General features: G+C 59.5%; 2 protein-coding genes across 4 annotated transcripts; one reads left to right on the forward strand and one right to left on the reverse strand.

Annotated features, from left to right (window-relative positions):
* Nucleotides 1-4831: 4831 nt before the first annotated feature.
* Nucleotides 4832-11643, reverse strand: NPW (neuropeptide W). The gene is given in 4 exon segments (XM_060079245.1): nt 4832-4916; nt 5151-5658; nt 5661-5709; nt 11431-11643. Coding segments are annotated over 4 exon segments (855 nt in total).
* ZNF598 (zinc finger protein 598, E3 ubiquitin ligase) lies at nt 11572-23421 on the forward strand. 3 transcript variants are annotated; one of them, XM_060119982.1, is made up of 13 exons: nt 11572-11863; nt 17014-17126; nt 17819-17948; nt 18281-18492; nt 18572-18789; nt 19318-19435; nt 20045-20298; nt 20504-20588; nt 20696-21474; nt 21999-22149; nt 22265-22409; nt 22498-22713; nt 22828-23421. In XM_060119982.1, exons 1-13 carry the CDS (start codon nt 11642-11644, stop codon nt 22849-22851), a joined length of 2667 nt encoding a protein of 888 aa, XP_059975965.1. In that variant the 5' UTR covers nt 11572-11641; the 3' UTR covers nt 22852-23421. The 3 variants fall into 3 exon arrangements, with proteins under 3 accessions (XP_059975965.1, XP_059975963.1, XP_059975964.1); XM_060119980.1 differs by having other exon boundaries at nt 22498-23421; XM_060119981.1 differs by having other exon boundaries at nt 19318-19426; nt 22498-23421.

Raw genomic sequence — 23421 nt, forward strand, 5'->3', positions numbered from 1 at the left:
AAGGGGGTGGAGGAAGGATCCTTAGACTGAGGAACCCCTATACAGGGGCCCGAGGGTAAGAACAAGGGCCACGGCTCTGCCCACCCTCCTCGGGAAGCCCCCTCCCCCTCCCCTCTCTCCCCTCCCATGCCCCGTTCCTGTACCAGAATCCCTCCTGCAACCCAGAGCTTCCCTGACCCAGCACAGAGTCCCAGGATGGTCCAGGAGGCAAAAAGAGGAGTTTGAAAATGACAAGGCAGCAGCCCCTTCCTATATCCTGTAGGTCAGTGACTGAGTGACTTCCTGGCCCAGCCCAGGAGTGATTGTGCCTATCTGTGCTACCTTTGACCATTAAGCATTCCCTACCACCATCCCCTCCCTTTGCCAGGGCCCCTCACTCCTGTCTCTGCCCATCCCAGGCCTGGTGGGTGACTGCAAAGGTTGAGGGAATGACATGCACTTGTCTGGCTGGAAGGAAGGGGTCTTTGCTACCCTCCTCCTGACCTAGAATGAAATGTGCTGACGGCTTGGGCCTCTGAGCACTAGCCAGTCAGCATTCACAGGAGCTGCTCCCTTGAGCAGGCCCCTTCTGCACCCCAGCTCTTCCTCCCCTCCCCTCCCTCCACCTCCACCAGCATGAATGCCCCCTTCTCCTAACCGATGGACAGTCATTTATTCTTTGTGTACCTCTCTGAGTACATTTTACCTGGGACAAACCTAGGGGTCTCAGGCCATTTTACAGATCAGGAAACAGGTCTGGAGAGGGAAGAGACCCATGCAAGGTTCCCCAGTTCCCCTTGGGCCCAGGACGGTGAGATCCCAAGTCCACCCTCTTCAGCTTTCTCAGTCACACATACAGGAAGACAGCTGAGCTGCAGGCTCACCCTCAACCTGCCCCTCCCCAGCCCTGCTCAGCACCCTGCACATACCTGGCCCCCAGGGGTCAGGCACAGCCAGCCCAGACAGTTCCCTATGAGGGGAAAAGCAGGCTGTGCTCAGGCCCAGTCCTTGCTGCTCCTTCTTCCCTTGCCACTACCCGCAGCCTGGGCTCCTAGCCCCGGCCCAAGCACAGGGCCTGCCTCTAGGCAGCCTCCTGGGCCACAGCCCCTTGGGTGTCCACACCCCAGCTGCTGCCCCTAAAAGCCACTTAGGCTGAAGTGGCAAGGCTGCTCCCCCATCCCCACCTCTGAGTTACTGGATGATGCTGCCATAGGCTCCTGCCTGGCTAGCCACCTCCATCTGTCTGTCTGTCTCTCCAGAGGCTACCTGTCTGACCTGCGACTGGCCTCCCTGAACCCAATCTGGTACTGCTATCCCCGGAGGCAGTGAGGGTGGGTATGGACAGTGGGGTCCACCATATGCCACCCAGGTGGGGTTTAGGGGTCACCCTATAGCAACCAGGACCACCCAGGACCTGCCATGCTATAGCTTTGAGGCCATATCAGAGATGAGGGAGGTGGCTGGAGGGGAGACCCCCAGACCAAGGGGAAGGGAAAGTAGGGACCCCTGATCCCTTGGGTCAGGAGGCTTGGAGACCTCTTCCCCTTCTGTAGAACAGACACTCCCAGATCAGCCTTCTGCAGCCCAGGACTCAGCCTGTGAGTGAAGATGGATGGGAACAGAACACCACTGGAGGGTGGGGTAACCAAGGGATGTGGTCACAGCCAGGGGCCAGGAACACTGCGCCCCAGAATAACAAAGGAGGCCCCAAAGCAAAAGAGAAGCCAAGGAGGTACCAAGAAAGGTTAGCAGCGTAACAAAGCCAACATCAGAGTAACAAAGGGGACAGGTAGCAAAGGAAGTGGGTAAAAGTGACAGAATAAAGGCAGCAGGGAACCACTCCGAAGGGAGAGCAGGAGTGAGTGAGAGGGAACAGGGTGAGTACGGAGCACCTGGGGTGACAGAGATGAAGAAAGGTGACCCAGCAGCTCTCTGGCCAAACTCTCCCAGGCCTCTTCCTTCAGCCCCACTGTGCGGAGGTGCGAGAGGAGAGGCCAGGCAGCAAAGGGAAGGGAGAAGCCTGGGCAGTGGCCCGGAAGTGTGCACTGAAAGGTGTTTGGGCTGGAAGCTGTTTGGGTCGCTGGGGATGGGCTGGGGGAGGTGAGCACGAGGCCAGCAGCAGGCGGGAAGGCGGGCAGGTTGCAGGTGAGCAGAGGTCTGTGTGACCCCCACCCCCTCACGCTCCTGTGCTCACCCCACTCCTGCCATCCTGGTCCGCTGCGATGTGACAGAGGGAAAGGAAGTATGTCAGATCTTCCAGTCCTTCTCTCCCCTAGGTCCACTTGGTGTAGGACTGTCCTGTGCTCCTGTTTCGGGGGAGGGGGTTTCCTCTGACCTTTGAACCTACCTCCCTGCGGAGATGGGGCAGAGCCTGGGCCTGGGCAGAGACTCTTTTCGTGTGACCGTGGGCAGAGGCCTTGTCACTGTCAGAGGGAGGGCCGGAGCCCCCTCCCTAATAAGCATTAAGGGCCTCGCGCGATGACCAGGCGTCGCTTACGACCCTTTCCTTCAGACTTCGCCAGGCCTCTCTTCAGAGCCCCACATTGGAGCAGGCGGGACCAGCACAACGGGAAGAGAGATGAGAACAAGAGACCCAGAGATGAGAGGGAGAGAGAATTGCAGAGGCTTCGAGGATCGAAGAGTGCGGAAGCGCATAAGGCCCGCGGTCGAGGACTCCCAGGTGGACTGCCCCGCCCACCCTGGGATGGCCCCGCCTACCTCCTCCCATCGCCAGAGGAGCAGAGTGAGACTGTAGCCCGGGAGAGCAGCCGCGCAGCGCCTACTGCCGGCGATGAGTGGGATTACATCGTCCGGGGAGCTGCCCAAGGTTCCACCTCTCTCTCTGACTGGTCCAGCCCTGCCGAGTGGGGGATTGGAGTGACACCTGCGCCCTAGGGCTGCTTGCACTGCAGGAGCATAGGGGCACCATGGGGGTGGTAGCAGAGAAGCTGGGCCTCTGCTGAGCTCCTAACAGGCTCTGCTTTCTCGTCTTGAATCTGGCACCAACCTCCCTGGACTGGGGTATCTTCAGGCAACATGAAATCTAGCCCCTCACCGAGTGTTCCAGCACTTGTGACCAAACATTTGCAGGCCACTTGGTGCCAGGCCCTGGCGAGCACTGGGGAAACATCACTGAGACCCAGGGAAACAGATTTGTGTACCTTGGCAAGGGGAAGCCCAGGGCTGGGGCAGCCTCCAGGAGGGGCATTTAACCTGGCCTGGGGCCCTGGAGTCCTCAGGCAGGGTGAACCACAGGGCTGTTCTGGAATCTGCCTAGAGTTCCTGCAGGCTGTGTGGGGAAGGGGAGGGAGGAATGAGACTGTGGAACAGGGCCCAGCCTCAGAGCATGGATTTCATTGCATGGGTGGTGGGAGCCCTTGAGGTGTTGTACACTGGGGGTGACAAGGTCAGGACACCCATGTTTTGAAAGGCCAAGTTCAGTGAGGAGCAGGGGCAAGAGCACTGGCGGAGTTGGGGGAGAGGAGGTTGACCACAGTGGTCTGTGACTTCCCCCAGCGCAGATCCTAGAAGAAAAAAATACTGAATGGAATCAGAGTAAATAAATTCTGGAGTCCGTAAGAATTGGAAGGGTGGAGTAAAACAGAGTACCCATATTAGCAGACCATGTGGAAGAAAGGTGCACCCAGGAGATGAGAGGAAATTGCCAGTGGGAAGAGGCCTCCAGAGGGTGCTTCCAGAGGCCAAGGGGGTTAGTGTGGGAGCTGGCTCCATGTGGGCACCCCAAAGCCAAGAGCTAGACAGACATGAGGCCACCCCTCCCCTGTCCTTGCTGATTGCCCCAAGGGCAGCCTTGCCACATGGCCAAGGGAGGACTCCAAGGGCAGACAGCATCAGGGCACAGTGACCAGGCACTTAGAGGTCCAGGACAGTTGTGGGAGTCTGAGACCACACTGAAGAAGGCTGAAGGGGGAGCAGAAGGGTGGAGTGAGGGGGGCACTGGAAGGGGACCCAGGTGGAGGGAGGTCCTTGCTATTCAAGATGGCAGAGCACATTTATATGGGGGGACTGGAGACAATAACTGGAAATGCAGAAGGCGATAAGAGGTGGAGGGGTCCCTGAGGAGGCAAGGGGGTCTCAGGTGGAGGGACCCTTCCTCCCTAGGGAGAGATCATGGCCATGGCGATAAAGAAGGGGGCCAGGGGTTTCCCACTTTGTCTCTGGAAGCCCTTGGCTGAGGGGAGGGAGGGGTTCCAAGGAGATCCGGGTTTGAAATGAATGCTGGGAGATGGGGAAAAGGGTGGGTGGGCTGCCAGGTCTTAAGGTCCCACCCCCTTGGGGAGGGCACTCTCCCCATGCTGGCCAGGGGGCATAGTGAGGGGGCCTCCTGGGAGGCTGGAGTGGGGGCTCCAGCTCAGCGCGGAGGGTGTGAGCTACTGCCCTCCTCCTCCTGCACACCTTGGTAAATGGCAGCAGGACACAGGGTCTGACTGCCCTCCCCCCACCGTGGGATACCCCTTCCCTGCTGGGGGACCCTGGGACCTGGTCTGATGACCTCACCCCCTAACAGGAGGGGCAGCACTGGCAGAGAAGGGAGAAGGGGACCCAGCCCCCAGCAGAGTCTGCCTCCGTCCCCCATTCTGCCCCGCAAGGGCATACAGATCTCGGCTGTTGGGGGGAGCTTGCCCGGGCCAGCTGGAGGGCTCCTGACATTTGCCAGGACGTGGGCGCGGCTGTTTGCACCCCGAAGCTAGATGACAAAGTACACATTGCGGAGGAAAAGCGTCAAACACCGGGGCGCGGCAACTAGGCAGGTTTTATTGACCAGACTGCCGGCCTGCTGCAGAAGACATTCCGCCTGCGTCAGGCGTGGGGGCGCGGGCAGGGGCTGCGATCAGGACGGCTCTGGGGAGAGGCGGGGGCTGGCGAAGGCGGTTCCCTGAGCAGACCATGACTGAGCAGGAGACACTCCGAAGGCTCTGGAAAGAACAGAGAGGACCGTGGGAAGAGGGTTGTGAGACCTCCACTACCGCTCCCCCGACTCCCCAGGCTGGAAGGGTAGGGACTGCCCCAGGAAAGCCTTCCTCTACTGGGAGTCGGGGATGGAAAGGTTGTAGGGTGCCCTGTGGGCAGGCAGACGTGCGCTCCGGTCTCAGATCTCCCGAGACACCCTCGTCCACTGCTGTCCCCGTCCCCTTCCTCTCCCCGCGTACCTGGCCTGCTCTTCAGAGGTCCAGGAGTAGGATTCCAGCCGCAGCTCCGGTTGGGGCGCGGACTTCGGGGCGCGCGGGCTGCGAGGCGCACTCACCGGGAGCCCTGCGCGGGAGCTTCTGCGTCGCACCTCCCACAGTTTCTGAACTCCGGAGGGAAGCAACAGAGCATCGCGGGCGGCGGGCCCCCCAGAGACGGTGCTTCTGGCAGATGACCCCTGGGGGGACACGCCCAGGCCGAAGCCGTCCCAGGCAAGGGGCCCGGCAGCCGGGCGCAGTGCGCGGCGCCACACGTAGGGCGAGCGGCGCAGCCCCATTAGCAGGCCCGCGGCGCGGCCCACCGTGTGGTAGCGGGGACTCGCCACGTGCTTGTACCAGGCGGCGGCGGGCAGCGGCAGCAGCAGCAGCAGCAACAGCAATGCGATCAGCCAGCGGCTCGCAGTGGGCCCCCGCCCGGGGCTCCGCACCCCCGTGCCCCGCGCCAGGGTGCTCACGTTGACCGCCGCCCGGAGGGCGGACCAGAAACTGGTTCAGTCGGGTCTGGGCGCGCAGTGTCGGGAAGCTGGAGTGCGGGAGGCTACAGGCTAGGAGTTGGTGCGGGTGGGTCCAGCTATAACCGCTCGGTGGCCCCGCCCCTGCTCGCCCCCGCGGTACCTGAGGGGCTCCCCAAGGGTAGGGGGAGGGATGAAGTGAGAGGAGGAGCCCAGGCTGCGGGGCGGGGACGTGTGTTACTGAAGCACCCTGGCTGAGTGGGCCTCTAGGTAGAATTCATTTTGACGCTCTGCTGGGGGTTCCCCTGATCCCCTCTCTTAGCTCCCTCTGCCTCTTCCCCCCAAAGAGAGGAACTTCCAGGCATAGGGATGGGGGGACAGGATGTTCCCTGAGCCAGAGCTCTTGCAGGTGGGGCACAAGCAGAGCAAAGACAGGGAGGCCGGCAGAGCCCTACTGGGGTAAAGCAGGAGAGCTGCTTGGTGGGGGCCCTCTGCACCCCTCAAGACCCCTCTGTGTATGTTCCCCCTGGAGGGCTGTTCCCTGTCCTCGTCTATCACAGCTATCAAATCTGTTCCCACACCCATTCCTCTCCTCCCTAACCCCTAGCTTCTCCCCAACAACCCACTTCCCAGCTGCAGCTGGATGGATGCTTGCAACTGCAAGTTTGGCTGCATCAAACCCTCTCTGAAACAGTGGTTAGGTTAGGCTCCCAGAATAAAGAGTCAGCCCCTCATACTGCCTGGGAAGGATAAGCTCTGCAGTCTTCCAGCCTCCTCTTTGGTTATGATCCCCCCCCCAAAACCACTTTCTCTGGCCAGGGCAGTCTCAATTCATTTGCCATACCCAACAACCCATGAGTTTGCCCACCTCTGTGCTTCTGTGCCTGGGACATCCCATCCTTTTCAATCTGGCAAACTCTTACTCATCCTTCAGGATCCTTCTTAAATTGCCCTTCTCTGAATAGTCTCCCAGAGTATCCCTCTGTGCCTGCCTGGGCTTAATAGCCCCCTTCCAGAGGGGAGGGCCTGACCCATTCTTGCCTAAGTCCTAAACCAGGGAGGATGCAGCCCTCAAAATAATCACACCTCACCCCACCCCCCAGCAACCACACCACTCACGGGGTACCTTCTAGATCCCAGACACCAGGGATCCTGAAATATCTTATTTTGATCTCCAAACAATGCCACAAGGTGGGACAATGATTGATTCCATCTACCAATGAAGAACCTAAGGCATGGGGAAAATTAACTTGTTCCAGGTCACCTGTTGGGTAAGCACTAGGGGGAGTGGGGCCCAACCTAGACCCCCAGCCTGAGAGTTCCAGTTTGGGGACCCCAGCTGCAGTGCTCAATGGAAACCTCCCATCGCCCTCCGCCTGTCTCTTCAGCAAAAAGGAGGTGTGATCCCGGGGGCATGGGGGAACAGAGTCTGAGTCTGTCCTTGCTCTCAGACCTTCATGTTGGAAGAGGAACAGAGGGGCTGAGGGGTGCCGAGGACGGTGCCTGCTTCTGAGGCATGAGGGGCAGACAGATTCTGGTGATCCCCTGGGGAGGTCTAGAAGCAGCAGCAGCAGCTCTCCCCACAAAGGCCCTGCAGAGCTGCTGAGAAATGTGTCCTGGAGCCCAGTGACCCAGGCTTGATGGTGGTGGGTGTGGGGGGAGGGGTAAGTGCCTCAACCACTTCTGCCTCAGTTTCCTCATTTGTAAACTGGAGATAATCCTGGTCAGCTTGCTGTAAGTATTAAAAATCCAGGCTGGGACTTCCCTAGAGGTGCAGTGATTAAGAATCCACCTGGCAATGCAGGGGATACAGGTTCGATCCCTGGTCCAGGAAGATCCCACATGCCGCAGAGCAACTGAGCCCATGCCCCACAGCTACTGAGCCCGTGCTCTACAGCCTGTGAGCCACAACTACTGAAGCCTGGGCGCCTACAGCCCATGCTCTGCAACGAGAGAAACCACCGCAATGAGAAGCCCGTGCACTACAACCCCTCACTTGCCAACTAGAGAAAGCCTGCACTCAGCAAAAAAGATCCAATGCAGCCAAAAATAAAAATATAATAAAATAAATTTTTTAAAAAAAGAAAAGAAATCCAGGCTGGGGGACTTCCCTGGTGGTCCAGTGGGTAAGACTCCACGCTCCCAATGCAGGGGGCCTAGGTTCAATCCCTGATCGGGGAACTAGATCCCACATGCATGCCACAACTAAGAAGTCCGCATGCGAAACTAAGACCTGGCGCAGCCTAAATAAATAAATAAATAAATATTTAAAAAAAAAATCCAGGCTGGGTCTTGACATCTTGACACTGTGCCTGGCACACAGTAGGCGCTCTATAAATGGTGTGGCTACCATCTAATTGCTGTTGCTGTTCTAGCGGCTGCCTAGTCCCCTAACTGTCAGAGAAATCCCTTTGATGTAGGGGTGACAGCGCTGGACCAGGCAGGGAGGGGGTACAGAGGAAGCCATCTGCACACCTGGAGGGGACTGGAGGACCGAAAGGACCAGTAGGCCGAGTGGAAAGCTGCCCCCTCCCACCTCTGCCTCACTCTCCTGGGGCCCCTCCATCTTGAGAGCTGCCTGGAGTGCTTGGTGGGCGGGCAGTGCAGCACAAGCGGGCTGCCAGGGTCCCCTGGCGCTGCCGCCCCCTCCCTAATAAGGGGATGCAGGGGACTGCAGCCTGGGCAAACAGGGAGCTTCTGCAGGGAGAACGTCATCGATATGAAATCTGATCAGTCATGGCCTATGCTGTAATGGACGTTTCTGCGCAGTTGGAAAATTTAAGAGAACTACAATTAGCAGCATGGTAAATCTGAAAACGCAACGTTGAGCAAAGAAAACAAATGCTCTGCACAATGATACGTTCGGTGTCTCAAGTTCAAATACCGGCAATCCCTCCTGCTTGTTTATGACTGCGAACCAGAGGGAGTGAAAATGTCAGTGTGCAGGTGAAGGATGAAGGCCACATTAAGACAGAGCAGGGCGGCTGCCTGTCAGCTGGAGGTATGTGGAAGGCAGGCAGGGAGGGAGCCCAGGGCTGGGTAAGGGAGAAAAGCACAGAACAACTTGATGGTCCCTGGTGGCTCCTAGTTTGGAGTGCTCAGGAAGAGGGGCTCTGTGCCAGCCCTCCCCCACCCAGGACTCTGGAGCCAAAAGTCTATTGCCAGAGGAGGTAGTGGTCATAATGGTCCATGAGAGCTGCCTTGTCTTTCTGGGGCTCACTAGTCCTTTCATCCACACACAGCCCCTTCTAGAAGCTGACTGATCATGGCTTCTGACTATCTGCACACCACCTCCCCTGACACTGGACCAAGCCCTCCGGAGACTGGGACCACGTCTGCCTCATACTCATGGCCCCCATCCCAGGCACAGAGCCTGGCTGCCAACAGGAACCCCATCCTAATGACACAGTAAATGAGGAAATCTCTCCATTTTGTCATTTTAAAAATTATTATGTTTTACAATATCAAGGTCATATACATTATAAGCCAAATGCTAGTATAAGGGACAAAATAAAGCTGTCTCTGTTCCACCCTTTCACATCCCCATCCTGCCCCCCAGGGGCAACTACTTCCAATTCTTTCAGCTATTTTTCCTAGTATTTGCCTCCATATTTTGAAATCATAAACTTAACTGCTACTCTAAAAATGGGTGGTCTTTTTAAGGAGGTATAAGATACTTTGAGTAAAGTGTGCACGTCTTAACAATTGCATTTGTTACATATGCCTACACTTGTGTGCCCACAGCCCAGATCAAGGTAGAAAAGTTTTCAGCTCCCTAGGGGGCTCCTTTACCCCACCTCCTAGCCAGAAGCCCCAGAATAACTCATCTATCACCTTGGATCGGAATTTTCTCAACCTCAGCATGGTTGGCATTTGTGAGGCTGTCCTGGGCATGGTAGGACAAGGGGTCTAGGACAAGCAGAGCACATATAGTGGACAGATGTGGGGCTGTCATTTTGCAAGTCGGTAAGTAGTAAATATGCTCAGACAGCAACCAGGAGAACGAGAATGCTCCTCTTATTGCTTCTATGATCCACTCCAAGCAGGGCTTGAAAGACACAGAAATCCACAGGTCAGCGAGGTAAGAGCTTGGGCCAGGTTGATGTTCACATACTTCTCAGCTACAACAAGCTTTCTGTCTGAGGACAGCTTTTCATTCCCTTGTGGGGTATGAATATCTTTTTTCTGAGCTGGTGAGTTTCCTTAGGGGAAAATCCTCCAGTCTCCTGCTGAGGGTGAGTTGGAGGTGGATTGGGCCCAGGCCTCCAGACAATGCATGGACTTCCATGCACTCCTGTTTTCAGTCCCACCTTCAGTGAAACTTCTCATCGAGGTTCCCCCAAAGGTCTTAAGGATGCTTTGTAAAATGAGTCACCCTCCACCTTCTTTCTGTCATTCCACAATTTGCTTACATCTTACTGCTTGCTCCTCTCCTCTTCTTTATGCTCATGGAAAGATAATCCCTTTACTGTCCTTTCAGTGGGGTTTTGTGAGGGTGAGATGACACCTGCATGTGGCCAATCCACCAGGTTTAATTGGTGTGATGATCCCTGTTTTGCAAATGGAGGAAGCTAAAGGCTCAGTGAGCTGACCAAGGTCACCAGCAAATAAGTAGTTGAACTGGGGTTTCCAGCCCCCCTTTAAAAAAAAATCTTATTTCTTTTGGCTGTGCAGCATGCAGGATTTTAGTTCCCTGACCAGGGATCAAACCCGTGTCCCCTGCAGTGGAAGGGCATAGCCTTTTTTTTTTTTTTAATTTAATTAATTTATTTTTGGCTGCATTGGGCCTTCGTTGCTGCGCACGGGCTTTCTCTAGCTGTGGCGAGCGGGGGCTACTCTTTGCTGCAGTGTGCAGGCTTCTCATTGCAGTGGCTTCTCTTGTTGCAGAGCACAGGCTCTAGGCACACGGGCTTCAGTAGTTGTGGCTCGCGGGCTCTAGAGCGCAGGCTCAGTAGTTGTGGCGCACAGGCTTAGTTGCTCCGTGGCATGTGGGATCTTCCCGGACCAGGGCTCGAACCTGTGTCTCCTGCATTGGCAGGCAGATTCTCAACCACTGAGCTACCAGGGAAGCCCAAGGGCATAGTCTTAATCACTGGTCAGCCAGGGAAGTCTTCCAGCCCATTTCTGATTCTAAAGTCCAAGCTCATCCGCCCACAACACATCGCCTCTTTTCTAGAAGGGTTCAGATGCGGACTAGCCTCCTGTGATAGCAGAAGGGAGGTCCTGAGTGTGCCTGGCCCCCAAGGGTAGTGAGGAGGCCCCCCAACAGCTGCAGAGGCTCAAAGCCCCAGGATTCACAACCGTCCAATCAGCAAACCTGCCCTGATGTTTCTCTGAGTCAAGCCTCCGGGCTCAGCTGGGTGGGCCCAGCCATGAAGAGGATAGGTTCTCTACCCGCCTTTCTATCGGGACTGGGGGAGACTGCTCCTAGTTCAGAGACTGATGTCACCACGTGTTGTCTTTTCTGATAGGGATTGTGTTTGTGTGTGCGCAAGTGCGTGTGTGTGCCCGATGACCACGCCCGTGTGTGTCCCAAATACAAAAGAAAGATCTGGGTTGGAAAGAGATTTTGGGCTCCTAATAGGGTTGCAATATTTAGCAAATAAAAATACAGGACTTCTAGTTAAATTTGAATTTCGAATGAACAACGAATAACACTTTAGTATAAGTACGACCCATCAATATTTGGAGCATTAAACATTTTGCTCTGGGAGGACAGAGCTGGCCCAAGACGAGGGTCAGAAGAGAGGAGGGCCTGACACCCGCAGCCCGGCGCCAGACCTGCGGCTGACCTCCAACCTGTCCGCTCCGCCTAGAGCGCCCGGTGCCGGTGGCGCCGCTCTAGCCGGCGCCTCGCTGAGGCGGAAGTCGTGAGCGCACTTCCGCCAGGTGGGGCCGTTGCTGGGCGGGGCGGTGACGTCGCCCCGGAAGGGGCGGGCCCGCTGGGAGCCAGTCGGTCCAGCGCCGCGCCGCGCCGGCCGGGAGGGGGCCGGATCCCGGACCATGGCGGCGGCGGCGGCGGGTCCGGAGGGGAGGCGCGCGGCCCTGGAGGCGGCGGTGGCGGCACCTGAGCGGGGCAGCGGGAGCTGCGTGCTGTGCTGCGGGGACCTGGAGGCCACGGCGCTGGGCCGCTGCGACCACCCGGTGTGCTACCGCTGCTCTACCAAGATGCGGGTGCTGTGCGAGCAGCGCTACTGCGCCGTGTGCCGCGAGGAGCTGCGCCAGGTGAGCTGCGCCGGCAGGGCCGCGTGTCGGGGCAACTGGGCGGGAGTGGGGGCGCGGCCTGGCGGGGCGGCTTGTCACCCGGCGGCCGGAAGGGGACTTTGCCTTCCTGGTGTCCGACTGCAGGCCTAGTGGCGCCGGCTTCCAAAAGAGAGGCCTGGCGGGGCCACCCGGGGCGGGGTCCCCATCGTGGGGCCGACTGTGGGGCGTGTGGGGGCGGGAGGCAGGAGGTGGCCGAGCTGATTTGAAGAGGCAGCGGTCCTTGTGGGGACAGAGTCTGGGGGCTTTCCTCCTGAGCCCCGGGAATTCCTGCTGGGCCACAGGAGGGGCATGAACAGAGCAGGAGCTCCTAGACCTGCTCGTCTTTGGGAGATTATTCATCAAGGGTCTCCATTCTGGTGGAGGCAACAGGGAAAGTGGGCACCTTCAGTGGCAATCTGTTCTGGAAGCAGAGGGTCAATCTGGGCATTTCCAGCCTAGCTGTGTTTCTGGGCCTTTCTGGGTGACGCTGAGCAAACTCCTTCTGAGAATGGCATTTCCATCTATTAAGTGATGGTTGTACTTACCATCACCACCAGAGGGGAAGGCAGAACCACTGAGGTCTCCTCAGGGTGCTTGGTGGGTGGGGATAAAAGTGTTACGAAGTTTTCCTCCCCTTGCCCGTTCCATCTGGTGGCGGTGGGGCGGGGGGGGGGGGGGGCGCTCAGCTCCAGAATGGAGGAGAGGGAGTTTCTGATTGTCCAGACTTGGAAGCCCTAGTGAGGTCAGAGAGCACCACGGAGTTTTCTCCCACCCTCACCGCAATGCTAGCTGCTGGCTGGGAGCACCTAGCTGGAGCTCCCTTGGTTTGCTGTGCTTTCAGATATGTTTGCTTCCAGAGTTGTGAAGTTCCCCTGGTTTGTTCATGGAAAGCTTGGGCTGGTGACATCTGCCAGGGAATCTGACTTTCTTTTTCCTAGAAGTGATGCAGAACGACATCTTTTCTTCACTTTCTTTTTTTAAAGTAGAATTTTATGTTAAAGGAGCCAAGAAAATGCTGTAATCCCATGAGCACTCTGTGGGCACCTACTCTGTGCCGTATCTGAAAAAGACACTTGGAGATGCTGTCAGTCTATAATGGGGTGGACAGAGATGCATCCGGACCTGGGAGGGATCGGGGTGCAGGAGCAGTTGGGGAAACCTTGGGTCTGTGACTTAGTCAGAAGGCGCCTCCCAACTTCACCAGAGCCTGCCTTGCCTTCTAGTCTTGCATAACTTGATGTAACTCTTGAATGGCCAGGTTTCCCAGCACACCTGTAGCTTCCTTCCAGGCACGCAGGCAGGCAGGCAGGCACGCGCATCGGAGGCCCCGGCCCTGGGCACTGCAGGTCTCACTGAGGAAGTAAGCAGACACCTATATATGGGTGCTGTAGCTAGCCTCTGGCCTCTCTCATACCTTGTGGGTCCCATACCCTACAAGGGCTCTGTGGCAAGGGGGTGTGGACATGAGCTTTCAGCTGGCTCCAGCTGGGGTGTGGTTTGGCATCAGGTGCCTTCCTCTCAGGCCTGCTCCTAGTTGCTAGGCAGCAGGAGGGTGTTCTGGGAAGTTTGGGAAGATGATGCTCCTCTCCATTTATCCTGTTTCCCTCTCACTCTTGAACTCTGAACACCCCCGTATCCCTTCTGTTCCCTTGCTGAGTCCTGCACTGTCCTCTGAATACGTCCGGTGTCCCATGCCTGCTTGGAAATCCCACAGCAGCCCCTAACCCCTGAACCCTGCCTCTCCTCTGTCTCTTTTATGGGAATAAGTCTTTGTAAAAAATTGGGAGGAAAGTGTGCCAAAATGCTTTTTGGGATAGGCCAGCTCTGTTTGCTGGTTAATTCCTACATCTTGACCTGGTGCCTCCCTGTGCCGGCCTGGGTGAGCAGCCAGATCAGTTAGATTGCCCGGCACTTGCTCAGGGTGGAGGCCGAGGCAGGCTCCCAGCTGATGGGCAGGAGCAGCGCTGGTCTTGAGGGCACGCTGGCTGAGACTGTTGTCAAGTCCTGGGTTCCTGTCTTCCCTGGTCGTATCTTTCCCACAGGCCACTTTCTTCTAAAAGACAATTCTTGTCTTACTTTCCACCTTGCTCTGATCCCCGGTGATGTTGATGAGGCTTGATGGGGCTGCTGTACAAAGTGAGATGTGTCTGAGCTAGGAGGGGCCCTGCAGGCCACCTGGTACAGCCCCACTGCCCCATTTCATAGGTAGGAATTGGGAGCGGAAGCTGAACGCAGGTCAGGAGGCAGGACCTGCTGACTCAGGTCATGTACTTCTATTGTCCCTGCCCCCTCTCCACCAACCTGGTCCTGGCCCGCCTCCTCTGAGAGGACCTGCTTGTCCACGTCTGGCTCCTTGGGTCCCTGTACTCTCCCCGTCCAGCCGCTCTCACACTGGTCGTTGCTGACACCCATCCCCGTCCTCTCATGCACCCATTCTCCGTGAGTGCTCACTGCACGCTGGGAGTGGGGAGCAGCAAGGCCCCAGGCAGAAACCCCTGTGGTGGGGGAGTCCGAGGGGACTTTCGCCCCCATCTGCCTTTCCTCAGGACCTGATCTTCTTGGGACCCACCCAGAGGCACCCTTGCCCCGTTAGTCATTTACTACCTGGCCCATCCAGGGGCTGCCCAGGATGGTCCCTCCTCAAGTATCTAGGCCTGGCCTGTACCTCTGTCCTTGGACCCATGATCCCCTCCCATCAGGGTGATCACCAGGGTGGGTGAGTCTTGGGCCACACTGGTTGGATCCCTAGCGGGTTCCTGCCCATCCTTGGCCAGGCCACCACACCCTCATCCTCCTCCATCCATGCAGTTTTGTGTCTCGCCTCACCCTCTGCTGAGGGCAGGGACACTGGCCATTCCAGGCTGCACTGCCATCCCATCATCTGGTGCAGGCCCGGGGGGCCCAGTCCTGGTCCCAGCCTGTCTGTAAGGGGCAGTTAGCATTTCCCCATCCCGCCCCCCAGCTCCAAACCTGCTCACCCTCATTCTCAAACGAACACTTTCCTTTCCCAAGCCTCTTCTGTGGTTCCAATCTCTTCCTGAGCCAACCCAGTGTCCCCCTTGTGGCCTGGCTCAGGTGTGCCCAGCCTGGGCTGCCCTACCAGACTGCTCGGGAGGGACAGACACCCCACCCAAGCTGACTGTCACTCAGTCCACGGCAAGGGTGCTCACAGCCCAAGGAGAGACACCACTTGTGGTGGATCAGAGCAGACCTCTGAAAGGAGGGTGCCAGGGTGGTGGGGTGGAGGTGGGGCGGGGTGCGGGGGCCCTCCCGGCACAGGTTTCTCTGGGAGGGAAGTTGTTACTCTGCTGAGTCTGTCGAGCTTGGATGCTTGTTGGCAGTCTTGGGGCTCCCCTCGAGGCTGGGGATATGGGCACCGAGTCCCAGTGGTTAGTTCCTTGTGCTCTGTGCTCCTCCAATAGCATCCTGAGTGGTTCATGGCCCTGCGCCTGCAGGCGCCTATCCCCAGGCAGGAACTGGGGTCTGTGCTGGAAAGGCACCCTTGGGAGTGGTTGGAAGGCAGGGCTGGATGTGGGCTTGCTCTAGCAGGGCAGATCCCATGAGAAGAAGCCAGTGGAAGGCTCGGGGACCTTCCCCATGTCCCTTCAGGACCTACGGAGAAAACCGCGGCAGAGGGTGCGGAGGGTGACCCTTTGGAGGCAGAGCCAAGACCTCCCTGTGAAGATGGGTCACAGGGTGCAGCTGGGATGAGGTGCGCTCAGCGTGTGGCGGCGGCAGGGGTGTGCAGGCACGTTCATCCTGCCCAGCTTTGCCAGACATGGTGACAAGGGGAAGAAAGGCCTGTTGGGGTGCTGCCCATCCCCCCCACCCTGCTCTGACCCTCCAGAATGGCTGTGGCTGGACCATGATGCTTCCCTTGGGCTCCTGTGGGGGTGGGTGGGGGGCAGGCTTGGTTGTCAGCCTGCTCTCCACACCCCCAAGCATGTCCTCACAAGTAGAGGCTGAGCTCCCCATCTCCTTCCCCGGAGCCCCCAGGGAACCAGTTTTAACCACCCTGCTGTTGGGGATGGTGTAACCACCCACTCTCCCCAGCCAGTCCTACGCTTTCCCAAGTTCATGGCCACCCTGGTCCCAGACATCCTCCATGACTGGGCCTAAACCTAACAGGGGTGATCCTGATGTGGCCTTTGCCAAGGAAAGGCTGTCCCCCCGGGTGTGCTGGTAAGGACTCTGAGCTGAGGTGAGTGGGCAGCTCCAGGCTGGGGGACAGTGGTGGATCGGAAAGGAGCACGGAGAGGAGGAGATGAGCCAGTGTGGTCTTGATGCAAGGGGGAGGGGGCAGAAAGAAAGGGGGACTGGAGGATGAGGGAGCCCTGGAGGGAGCAGTGCCCTTGGTGACTCAGAGGGAAGGCCTGAGCCTGTGCGGGGGCCCTGGGGGCCAGGCTGGGGGCATTGGGACAGGGGTGTGGTCATCATCTAGTGCCAGGGTCTGTGGAGAGGCAGAGCAGGCTGCCGGCTTTACTGAGAGTGCTGGAGACCCCTGAGAAGTGGCCGGGCTGCAGAGGTGTCCACATCCAGCACACTAGCTCCTCTGTTTGGCACCCCCAGACAGCCCAGTTAACAGGCAGGAAGCTGGCCAAGAACGGGCGGGGGCCAAGACCGAGTACTGTGGGGGAACCCTTCTCCCCCTTTGCCATCATGGAAGCATCATGGGTGCATGGAGGGTAGCCAGGCCCTGACGCATACAATCTGGCCTGGTAGCATTCAGTTTCCTTAGCTGCTCCTTGGATTGTGTCTCTCCTTTCTCCTGGTGAAAGTCATCCTGTGCCCAGTACCCATGTGATTAAGCCCCGGTTTGCCTGGCTGTCTGATCCCTGTCTCTGCCCCTGGGGCGGCCTCTGTCTCTCTGGCAGGTGCCAGTTTGTCTGTGGATGAGTGTGGAGCCGGCTGCCCCCTGGTGGCGAGGCCAGCCGCTGCGTCTCTGTCCTGGCAACCCTAGGTGGGTGGGCTGCGGGTGGGGAGAGGAGCCCAGGCTGGCCCAGGCTGGCAGAGGGTGCTTCCTGCTGGGACCTGCCTCAAGCCTCCCAGGAGGGGCCCTGAGTGCCTCCCTTTCTCCTCAGCCTGACGCGTCCATGGTCCAGCTCACCAGTCCCTCTTGCTTTCGGTTTCAGGTGGTCTTTGGGAAGAAGCTTCCTACCTTTGCCACAATCCCTATCCATCAGCTTCAGCATGAGAAGAAATATGACATCTACTTTGCTGATGGAAAAGTGTTTGCCTTGTACAGGTGAGAGAGGAATTCTTGGCCTGGGTTTCTGAGGGTCTGTGGGATGCTTTGTGGTGGGGACGGACACATCTCCGTCACCTCTTTTGCTCCTCACATCCCTCAGCGGGGAGGGGGCACTGGTGTGGTGCAGACGTCAGGGTTAGGTGGCTGGTTTCTATCATTGGTTTTCTCTACTGTAACGGGGGATGCTCACAGTGCCCCTCCTGGGGTGGTGATAAAGAGGGGGCAGTGGGCGACAAGGGGTGAATTCAGGGAAGGCGCACAGCCCTGCTTTCTGGGGCTCTTTGAGGTGGTCGGGAGCTCCTGCAAATCAAGCTCTTAGCCTATGGTGGAAAAACCTCATAAAGGGGTACAGTTGTCTTGGGGGTGGTCCTCATCTTCCAGGTGAGGGGGCAGGCACCTGTGTGGGCTCAGTCATCATGTCCATCTGATGCAGGGGTCAGTCTCCTGGATCGTGGACCCAGCCCCACCCCGTGGCCTTGTTTAGCTCAGGCCCTGGGCCGAGCACCATCTGGCTCAGTGGTCAGAGTGCTGAAATGCACGGTGGGGCAGGAGTGCCCATCCTCCTGGCTCCCGCTTCCAGGGCGTCTGCAGGGGCGCAGGGTGAGGGGCCGCGGGGAGGTTCTAGTGCCCCTCTGGACAGTGATGCTGAGTGCCCTCGGGGGGACTGGTGGCTCTCGATGTCTCCCTAGGCAGCTGCTGCAGCACGAGTGCCCACGGTGTCCTGAGCTGCCACCTTTTGGCCTCTTTGGGGACCTGGAGCAGCATATGCGGAAGCAACATGAACTATTCTGCTGCAAGCTGTGCCTCAAACATCTCAAGGTGAACCCTACCCCATGGCATCTGCCTGGGGATCAGGCATTCAGGGAGCATCTGGTGGAGGTGGGTGGAGGCCAGGCCCAGTAGAGGCTGGCACAGAGTGCTCAGCCAGACAGCTGTGAGCGGCTTGTTGCTGCCTCTGGCCCTGGACAGGCCAGATCCCCAGGGTTCCCCAGCATCCCCAGCTCTCCTGCCTCACAGAGCCTGCCAGGCTGCTGGTGTCTGGGGCTCTGGGGCAGAACTGATGCCACAGGGTCCCCTGCATTGTCGGGCCGTGGGAAGGGGCGGGAGGCCTGGGAGCCCCCACCCCATTCCCAGCCCCCCATTCTCTGCAGATCTTCACATACGAGCGCAAGTGGTACTCGCGCAAGGACCTGGCTCGGCACCGCATGCAGGGGGACCCCGACGACACGTCGCACCGTGGGCACCCGCTCTGCAAGTTCTGTGACGAGCGCTACCTGGACAACGATGAACTGCTCAAGCACCTGCGTCGCGACCACTACTTCTGCCACTTCTGCGACTCAGACGGGGCCCAGGACTACTACAGGTGGGCGTGGGCGCACGGCAACCTTGGGACACCCAAGCGGGCTGGGCGAGGGCCCCTGCTGACACCCGGTTCCCGGCAGCGACTACACGTATCTGCGTGAGCACTTCCGAGAAAAGCACTTTCTGTGCGAGGAGGGTCGCTGCAGCACCGAGCAGTTCACCCACGCATTCCGCACGGAGATCGACCTCAAGGCCCACAGGATGGCCTGCCACAGCCGGAGCCGCGCCGAGGCCCGCCAGAACCGCCAGATCGACCTTCAGTTCAGCTACACGCCACGGCACTCGCGCCGGAACGAGGGTGAGCGGGGCCCGCCCTGCCGAGCGGGGCCCCCAAGGCAGGGCTCACATTGCGGAGCCCTGCTTTGGAGGCCTCAGATCCAGGTCCTGATCGGACCCTGCACGTGTGAGCGGGGACAAGGGACAAGCCTGTTGAGCCTGTGTCCCCCCAGCCCACTGAGGAGCCCCAAGCACCTGAGAACGTTGGGACAGGGAGCTCTTCACTGGCTCCTGAAGGGTCTCAGATCTGCTGTTCTGGGGTCCCTGGGACTCTTCCCCAGGTCAGGAGGATTACTGAGTGCCCACTGTGTGTAGGTCCGTCCTGGGACTGTGGGGCCAGCAGGCCCAGGCCCCTCTCCCAGCCCAGTTCTTGCTCTGACCTGGTGCCTAGCCTAGGCTAGAGGCCCAGGACCACTGTGAACCCTGAGAGGTGTCTGCACCCATCCCCCAGGTTCAGGCGCTATGGTGGGTGGGGAGGCCTCTGCTGTCTAAGCCGGAGCACTGGCCTCGGTCTGGTCTGGGCCCGTGACAGGCTGTGTGCTGGCCGCAGGGGTCGTTGGTGGCGAGGACTACGAGGAGTTGGACAGGTACAACCGCCAGGGCCGCACGGGCCGGGCCAGCGGTCGCGGAGCCCAGCAGAGCCGCCGAGGAAGCTGGAGGTACAAGAGGTGGGAGGATTTGCGTGCCGCCAGGACTTATGTTCTCCTGGCATCACCCCTGAGGCGGTGGCAGCAGCCAACAGCTGGGCTGGGGATAGGCACCACTGTCAGGGGACTTTGGCTTTCTGGCCTCTGGTGTCCTGGGCATGGCAACAAGGTCTGCTAGGTGTCCTCAGTGAGGATTCCTTCATTTTCACCTAGTTTTAGCCACAGACACCAGGACCCTGCAGATTGGGGTGGTAAGGGGGGTCCTGGGTCATTGGGGGTTCAGTGCAGTTGTGCCATGAAGCCCCAGCGTGGCAGGCACGCACTCAGGCTGGGCTGCCCCCGATGGCCGGGCTGGATCGAGGCATCTGTGGACCCCAAATGCTACCCCAGAGAACAGGGTCGGGTGTTGCCCAGGGAGCCAAAGCTTGAGGCTGGCAGGCGGATGGTCCAGCTCCCTCCACAGCGCCCTCTCCTGGCCAGGGAGGCTGGGCTGGCACCGGTTCCACTGGCTCCTGGCAGGCAGCCTCCTGGTGTCCAGGCTTCCCAGGGGCAAGGCCCCTCCCCAGCCCCTCGTCCTGCACGTCACTGTAGTCCTGGGCCTTGCCCAGCCTGAAGTCATCCCCATCCCAGGGAAGAAGAGGACCGAGAAGTGGCAGCTGCCATCCGGGCCTCAGTGGCCGCGCAGCAGCAGCAGCAGCAACAGCAGCAGCAGCAGCAGCAGCAGCAGCCGCCGCCGCCGCCGCCGCCGCAGCAGCAGCAGGACACACGCAGGAGTGAGGACCAGGAGGAGGGCAGCAGGCCCAGGAAGGAGGAGGCAGGTGCGCGGGGTCCTGAGGAGCCCCGGGGCCCCCGGCGCCCGCCCCGGACTCAGGGCGAAGGCCCAGGTGAGTGGGCCTTCCCTGTAGGCAACTCTACTGTGGCGCAGGAGGTGGGAGGTGGGCTCCTGACCAGCGTGGCGGTGCACGGACTGGCAGGGCCTCCACCCACAAGGCCAGTGAGAACCCGTGTGCTCTCCAGTCACCTCACAGGGTCTGATCCTGCCCTTCAGCGTTGGTCAGCCCTGACCTAGGGTTCTTTTGTGTCTTGTAGGCTCCAAGGAAGCCTCAATAAATGGTCCTGTGAGCCAAGAGGCCTTGCCAGCAACTGGCTCGGCTGCAGGAGCCACATTCCCAAGGTACATGTGTGCACGAACCGGGGCTCCTATGTAAGGTGGGTGGAGGGTGGGTGCTGGGCAGGCCAGGGCCTGGCAGGCCACTGACCCGTCTCCCCTTCTCGGCACAGTGCTCTCCCGGCCCCCACTTCGAAGCTCAGGGACGAAGACTTCCCCAGTCTCTGTGCCTCCACTTCTTCCCCCTGCTCCGCAGCAGCTGCCCTGGGCCCCATGGGGCTGGCGCTGGCCTACTCTGTCCCCGCCAGGGGCAGGAGCACCTTCCAGGAGGAGGACTTTCCTGCCCTGGTGTCCTCTGCCTCCAAGCCCAGCACTGCCCCCACCAGCCTCATCTCTGCCTGGAACAGCAGTGGCAGCAAGAAGGTGGCACATCCTGCCCCAGGGGCCCAGTCTGCCAGCGGGGGAAGCCAGCCCCCCAGGAAGGCTGGGAAGGGGGGTAAGGGTAGTAAAAAGAGCGGACTGCTCCGTGCGGAGGAGGAGGAGGAGGAGGATGGCCGCTCCAGCATCACCACCCAGGAGCTGCGGGGCGTGCCCACGACAGTCGCCGTCTCTTCCCTGCTGGCCGTGGCCTCCAGCCAGACCTTCACCAAGGTCGGCAAGAAGAAGAAGGTGGGCTCCGAGAAGTCGGGTGCCTCATCTCCCCCGCCACTGCCCCCTGACAAAGATGGGCCCCCCGGGGCTGAGCAGGCCCCCGCGGCCCCCACTGGCAGAGCTGAGGGGTCAGCTGCTGTCATGGTCAACGGACACACAGAGGGGCTGGTCCCAGCTCGGAGCACCCCCAAGGAACCCCCTGGGCTCACGAGGCCCCTGGGGCCCCTCCCCTGCCCCACGCCCCAGGAAGACTTCCCAGCGCTCTGCGGCCCCTGTCCGCCCAGGATGCCCCCGCCCCCAGGTATGTGTGCCTGGCTCAGGCCTGCTTTTGGGCATCTGGGAAGGGGCCAGGTTTTTGAGTCGGGCTGGAGCCCCTGGGCCCAAGAGGAGCATAGCCCGAGGTTGTGCAGGTGCAAGTGGGGAGAGGTGAGCCTGTGCGATGGTTTCCAGCTGCCTTGGAAACCTGGCGGCCAAGTCTGGATGCAGGCTCCATGTCTGTGAGCGGCGTGACTTTGGTCTGCCACGTAACTTCTCTGCATCCTTTTCCTCCCGGTAAATCGGGGCACTCCTAGCACCCTCTTGAGATGAAGGCAAATGAGTTAACTTAGGCCAGCATTCGCCAAAAGGGAGCACAGCATGCATGCCAGCTCTTGGCATCATCAGGCCCTGGGCCTGCTTTGCGGGGGAGGTGCAGTTGTGGACAAAGCCTGACCCTGACCCTGGTGAGATGGGCAGCTTATGGGAAGTGGGGGACCAAGGCTTGTCTGCCTGGCCAGCGAGGGTCATGTCCTGAGATCTTCCTGTGTGCCCCCCCATCCTCCACAGGCTTCAACACCGTGGTGCTCCTGAAGGGTGCTCCGCCTCCACCTCCACCCGGTCTGGTGCCCCCCATCAGCAAGCCACCCCCCGGCTTCTCTGGCCTTCTGCCTAGCCCCCACCCGGCCTGTGTCCCCAGCACTACGACCACCACGAAAGCGTAAGTGTGGGTGGGCCACCTGGCCTCATGCCCCTTTGGGGAGAGTGCCGTCACCTTGGGCCACTCCAAAGGCTGAAGCCTCCACCTCCTCCCCATGTCCCGATTCCAAACCCAGGCCAACACCCGTGCCACGGGCCTACCTGGTCCCTGAGAACTTCCGGGAAAGGAACCTGCAGCTCATCCAGTCCATCAAGGACTTCCTGCAGAGCGACGAGGCCTGCTTCAGCAAGTTCAAGAGCCACTCGGGGCAGTTCAGACAGGTCAGGCAGGCGGGGGTGTGGGGGCCAGCCCGGCCACCTGGGGCCCAGGCCTGGGCCAGGTGTGACTGGGTCTGGCTCTGGGTGGCAGGGCGTGATCTCCGCAGCCCAGTATTACAAAAGCTGCCGGGACCTGCTCGGGGAGAACTTCCAGAAGATCTTCAACGAGCTGCTGGTGCTCCTGCCCGACACGGCCAAGCAGCAGGAGCTGCTGTCTGCACACACAGACTTTCGAGGCCGTGAGAGGCCTCCCGGCACCAAGGCCAAGAAGAACAAGAAGAGTGCATGGCAGGCCAGCACCCAGCAGGTGGGCCTGGACTGCTGCGTGTGCCCCACCTGCCAGCAGGTGCTCGCGCACGGTGATGTCAACAGCCACCAGGCGCTGCATGCTGCCCGGGATGACGACTTCCCCTCCCTGCAGGCCATCGCCAGGATCCTCACGTAGCTCCGGACGTAGCTCCTGCCAGCGCAGGCAGGAGCCGCCACACCCATGAGCCTCCTTTCTCCTTCCTCCTCCCTCTGGGCTGCCAGGCAGCCAGGTGAGGCCACCCGCTCAGGCCCCTCAGCTGGCCGGCCTGCCAGGGGTCACCAGGAAGGCCCGCACCACCCTGTCAGCACACCATCATGCAGGAGTCCATCTGGTTTTCTCCTGGGAACTGGAGAAAGACCCCTGCCTCAGCAGCAGGCTGGTCTGGGTTTACATTCTCATGCTTTTGGAAGGTGCCGGGGAGGGAAGGGCTGGGATGCCAGGACCTATGTGTGCTGTCAGAGCCGGTGGCCACGGTGGCCCGATCTGGGACTGCCTGAGCCTGAGGGCTGTGGCACCATGGTCCCTGAGCTGTGGGGCCACGGGTGCTGGAGTCAGATGTTGAGTGTATTGTGTAAACAGTTGGCTGTTTCATTATTCGAGAACGTTCAGGATTAAAAGCAGACACGAAATTGTGCTACTTGAAGTTGAATCTTTTTACGAGACTAGCTGAAACTGGGATCTCAAATTGCCTCTGACCTTTTATAA

This window comes from Mesoplodon densirostris, chromosome 16 (genome assembly GCF_025265405.1).
Source record: "Mesoplodon densirostris isolate mMesDen1 chromosome 16, mMesDen1 primary haplotype, whole genome shotgun sequence".
Classification (NCBI taxonomy): domain Eukaryota; kingdom Metazoa; phylum Chordata; class Mammalia; order Artiodactyla; family Ziphiidae; genus Mesoplodon; species Mesoplodon densirostris.

Coding starts and splice junctions, on each gene's coding strand:
- ZNF598 (XM_060119980.1), top strand. CDS start 11,642: ATGGCGGCGGCGGCGGCGGGTCCGGAGGGGAGGCGCGCGGCCCTGGAG. Junction 18,493..18,571: donor GGGGCCCAGGACTACTACAG/GTGGGCGTGGGC, acceptor GGTTCCCGGCAG/CGACTACACGTATCTGCGTG. Junction 18,790..19,317: donor GCACTCGCGCCGGAACGAGG/GTGAGCGGGGCC, acceptor TGCTGGCCGCAG/GGGTCGTTGGTGGCGAGGAC.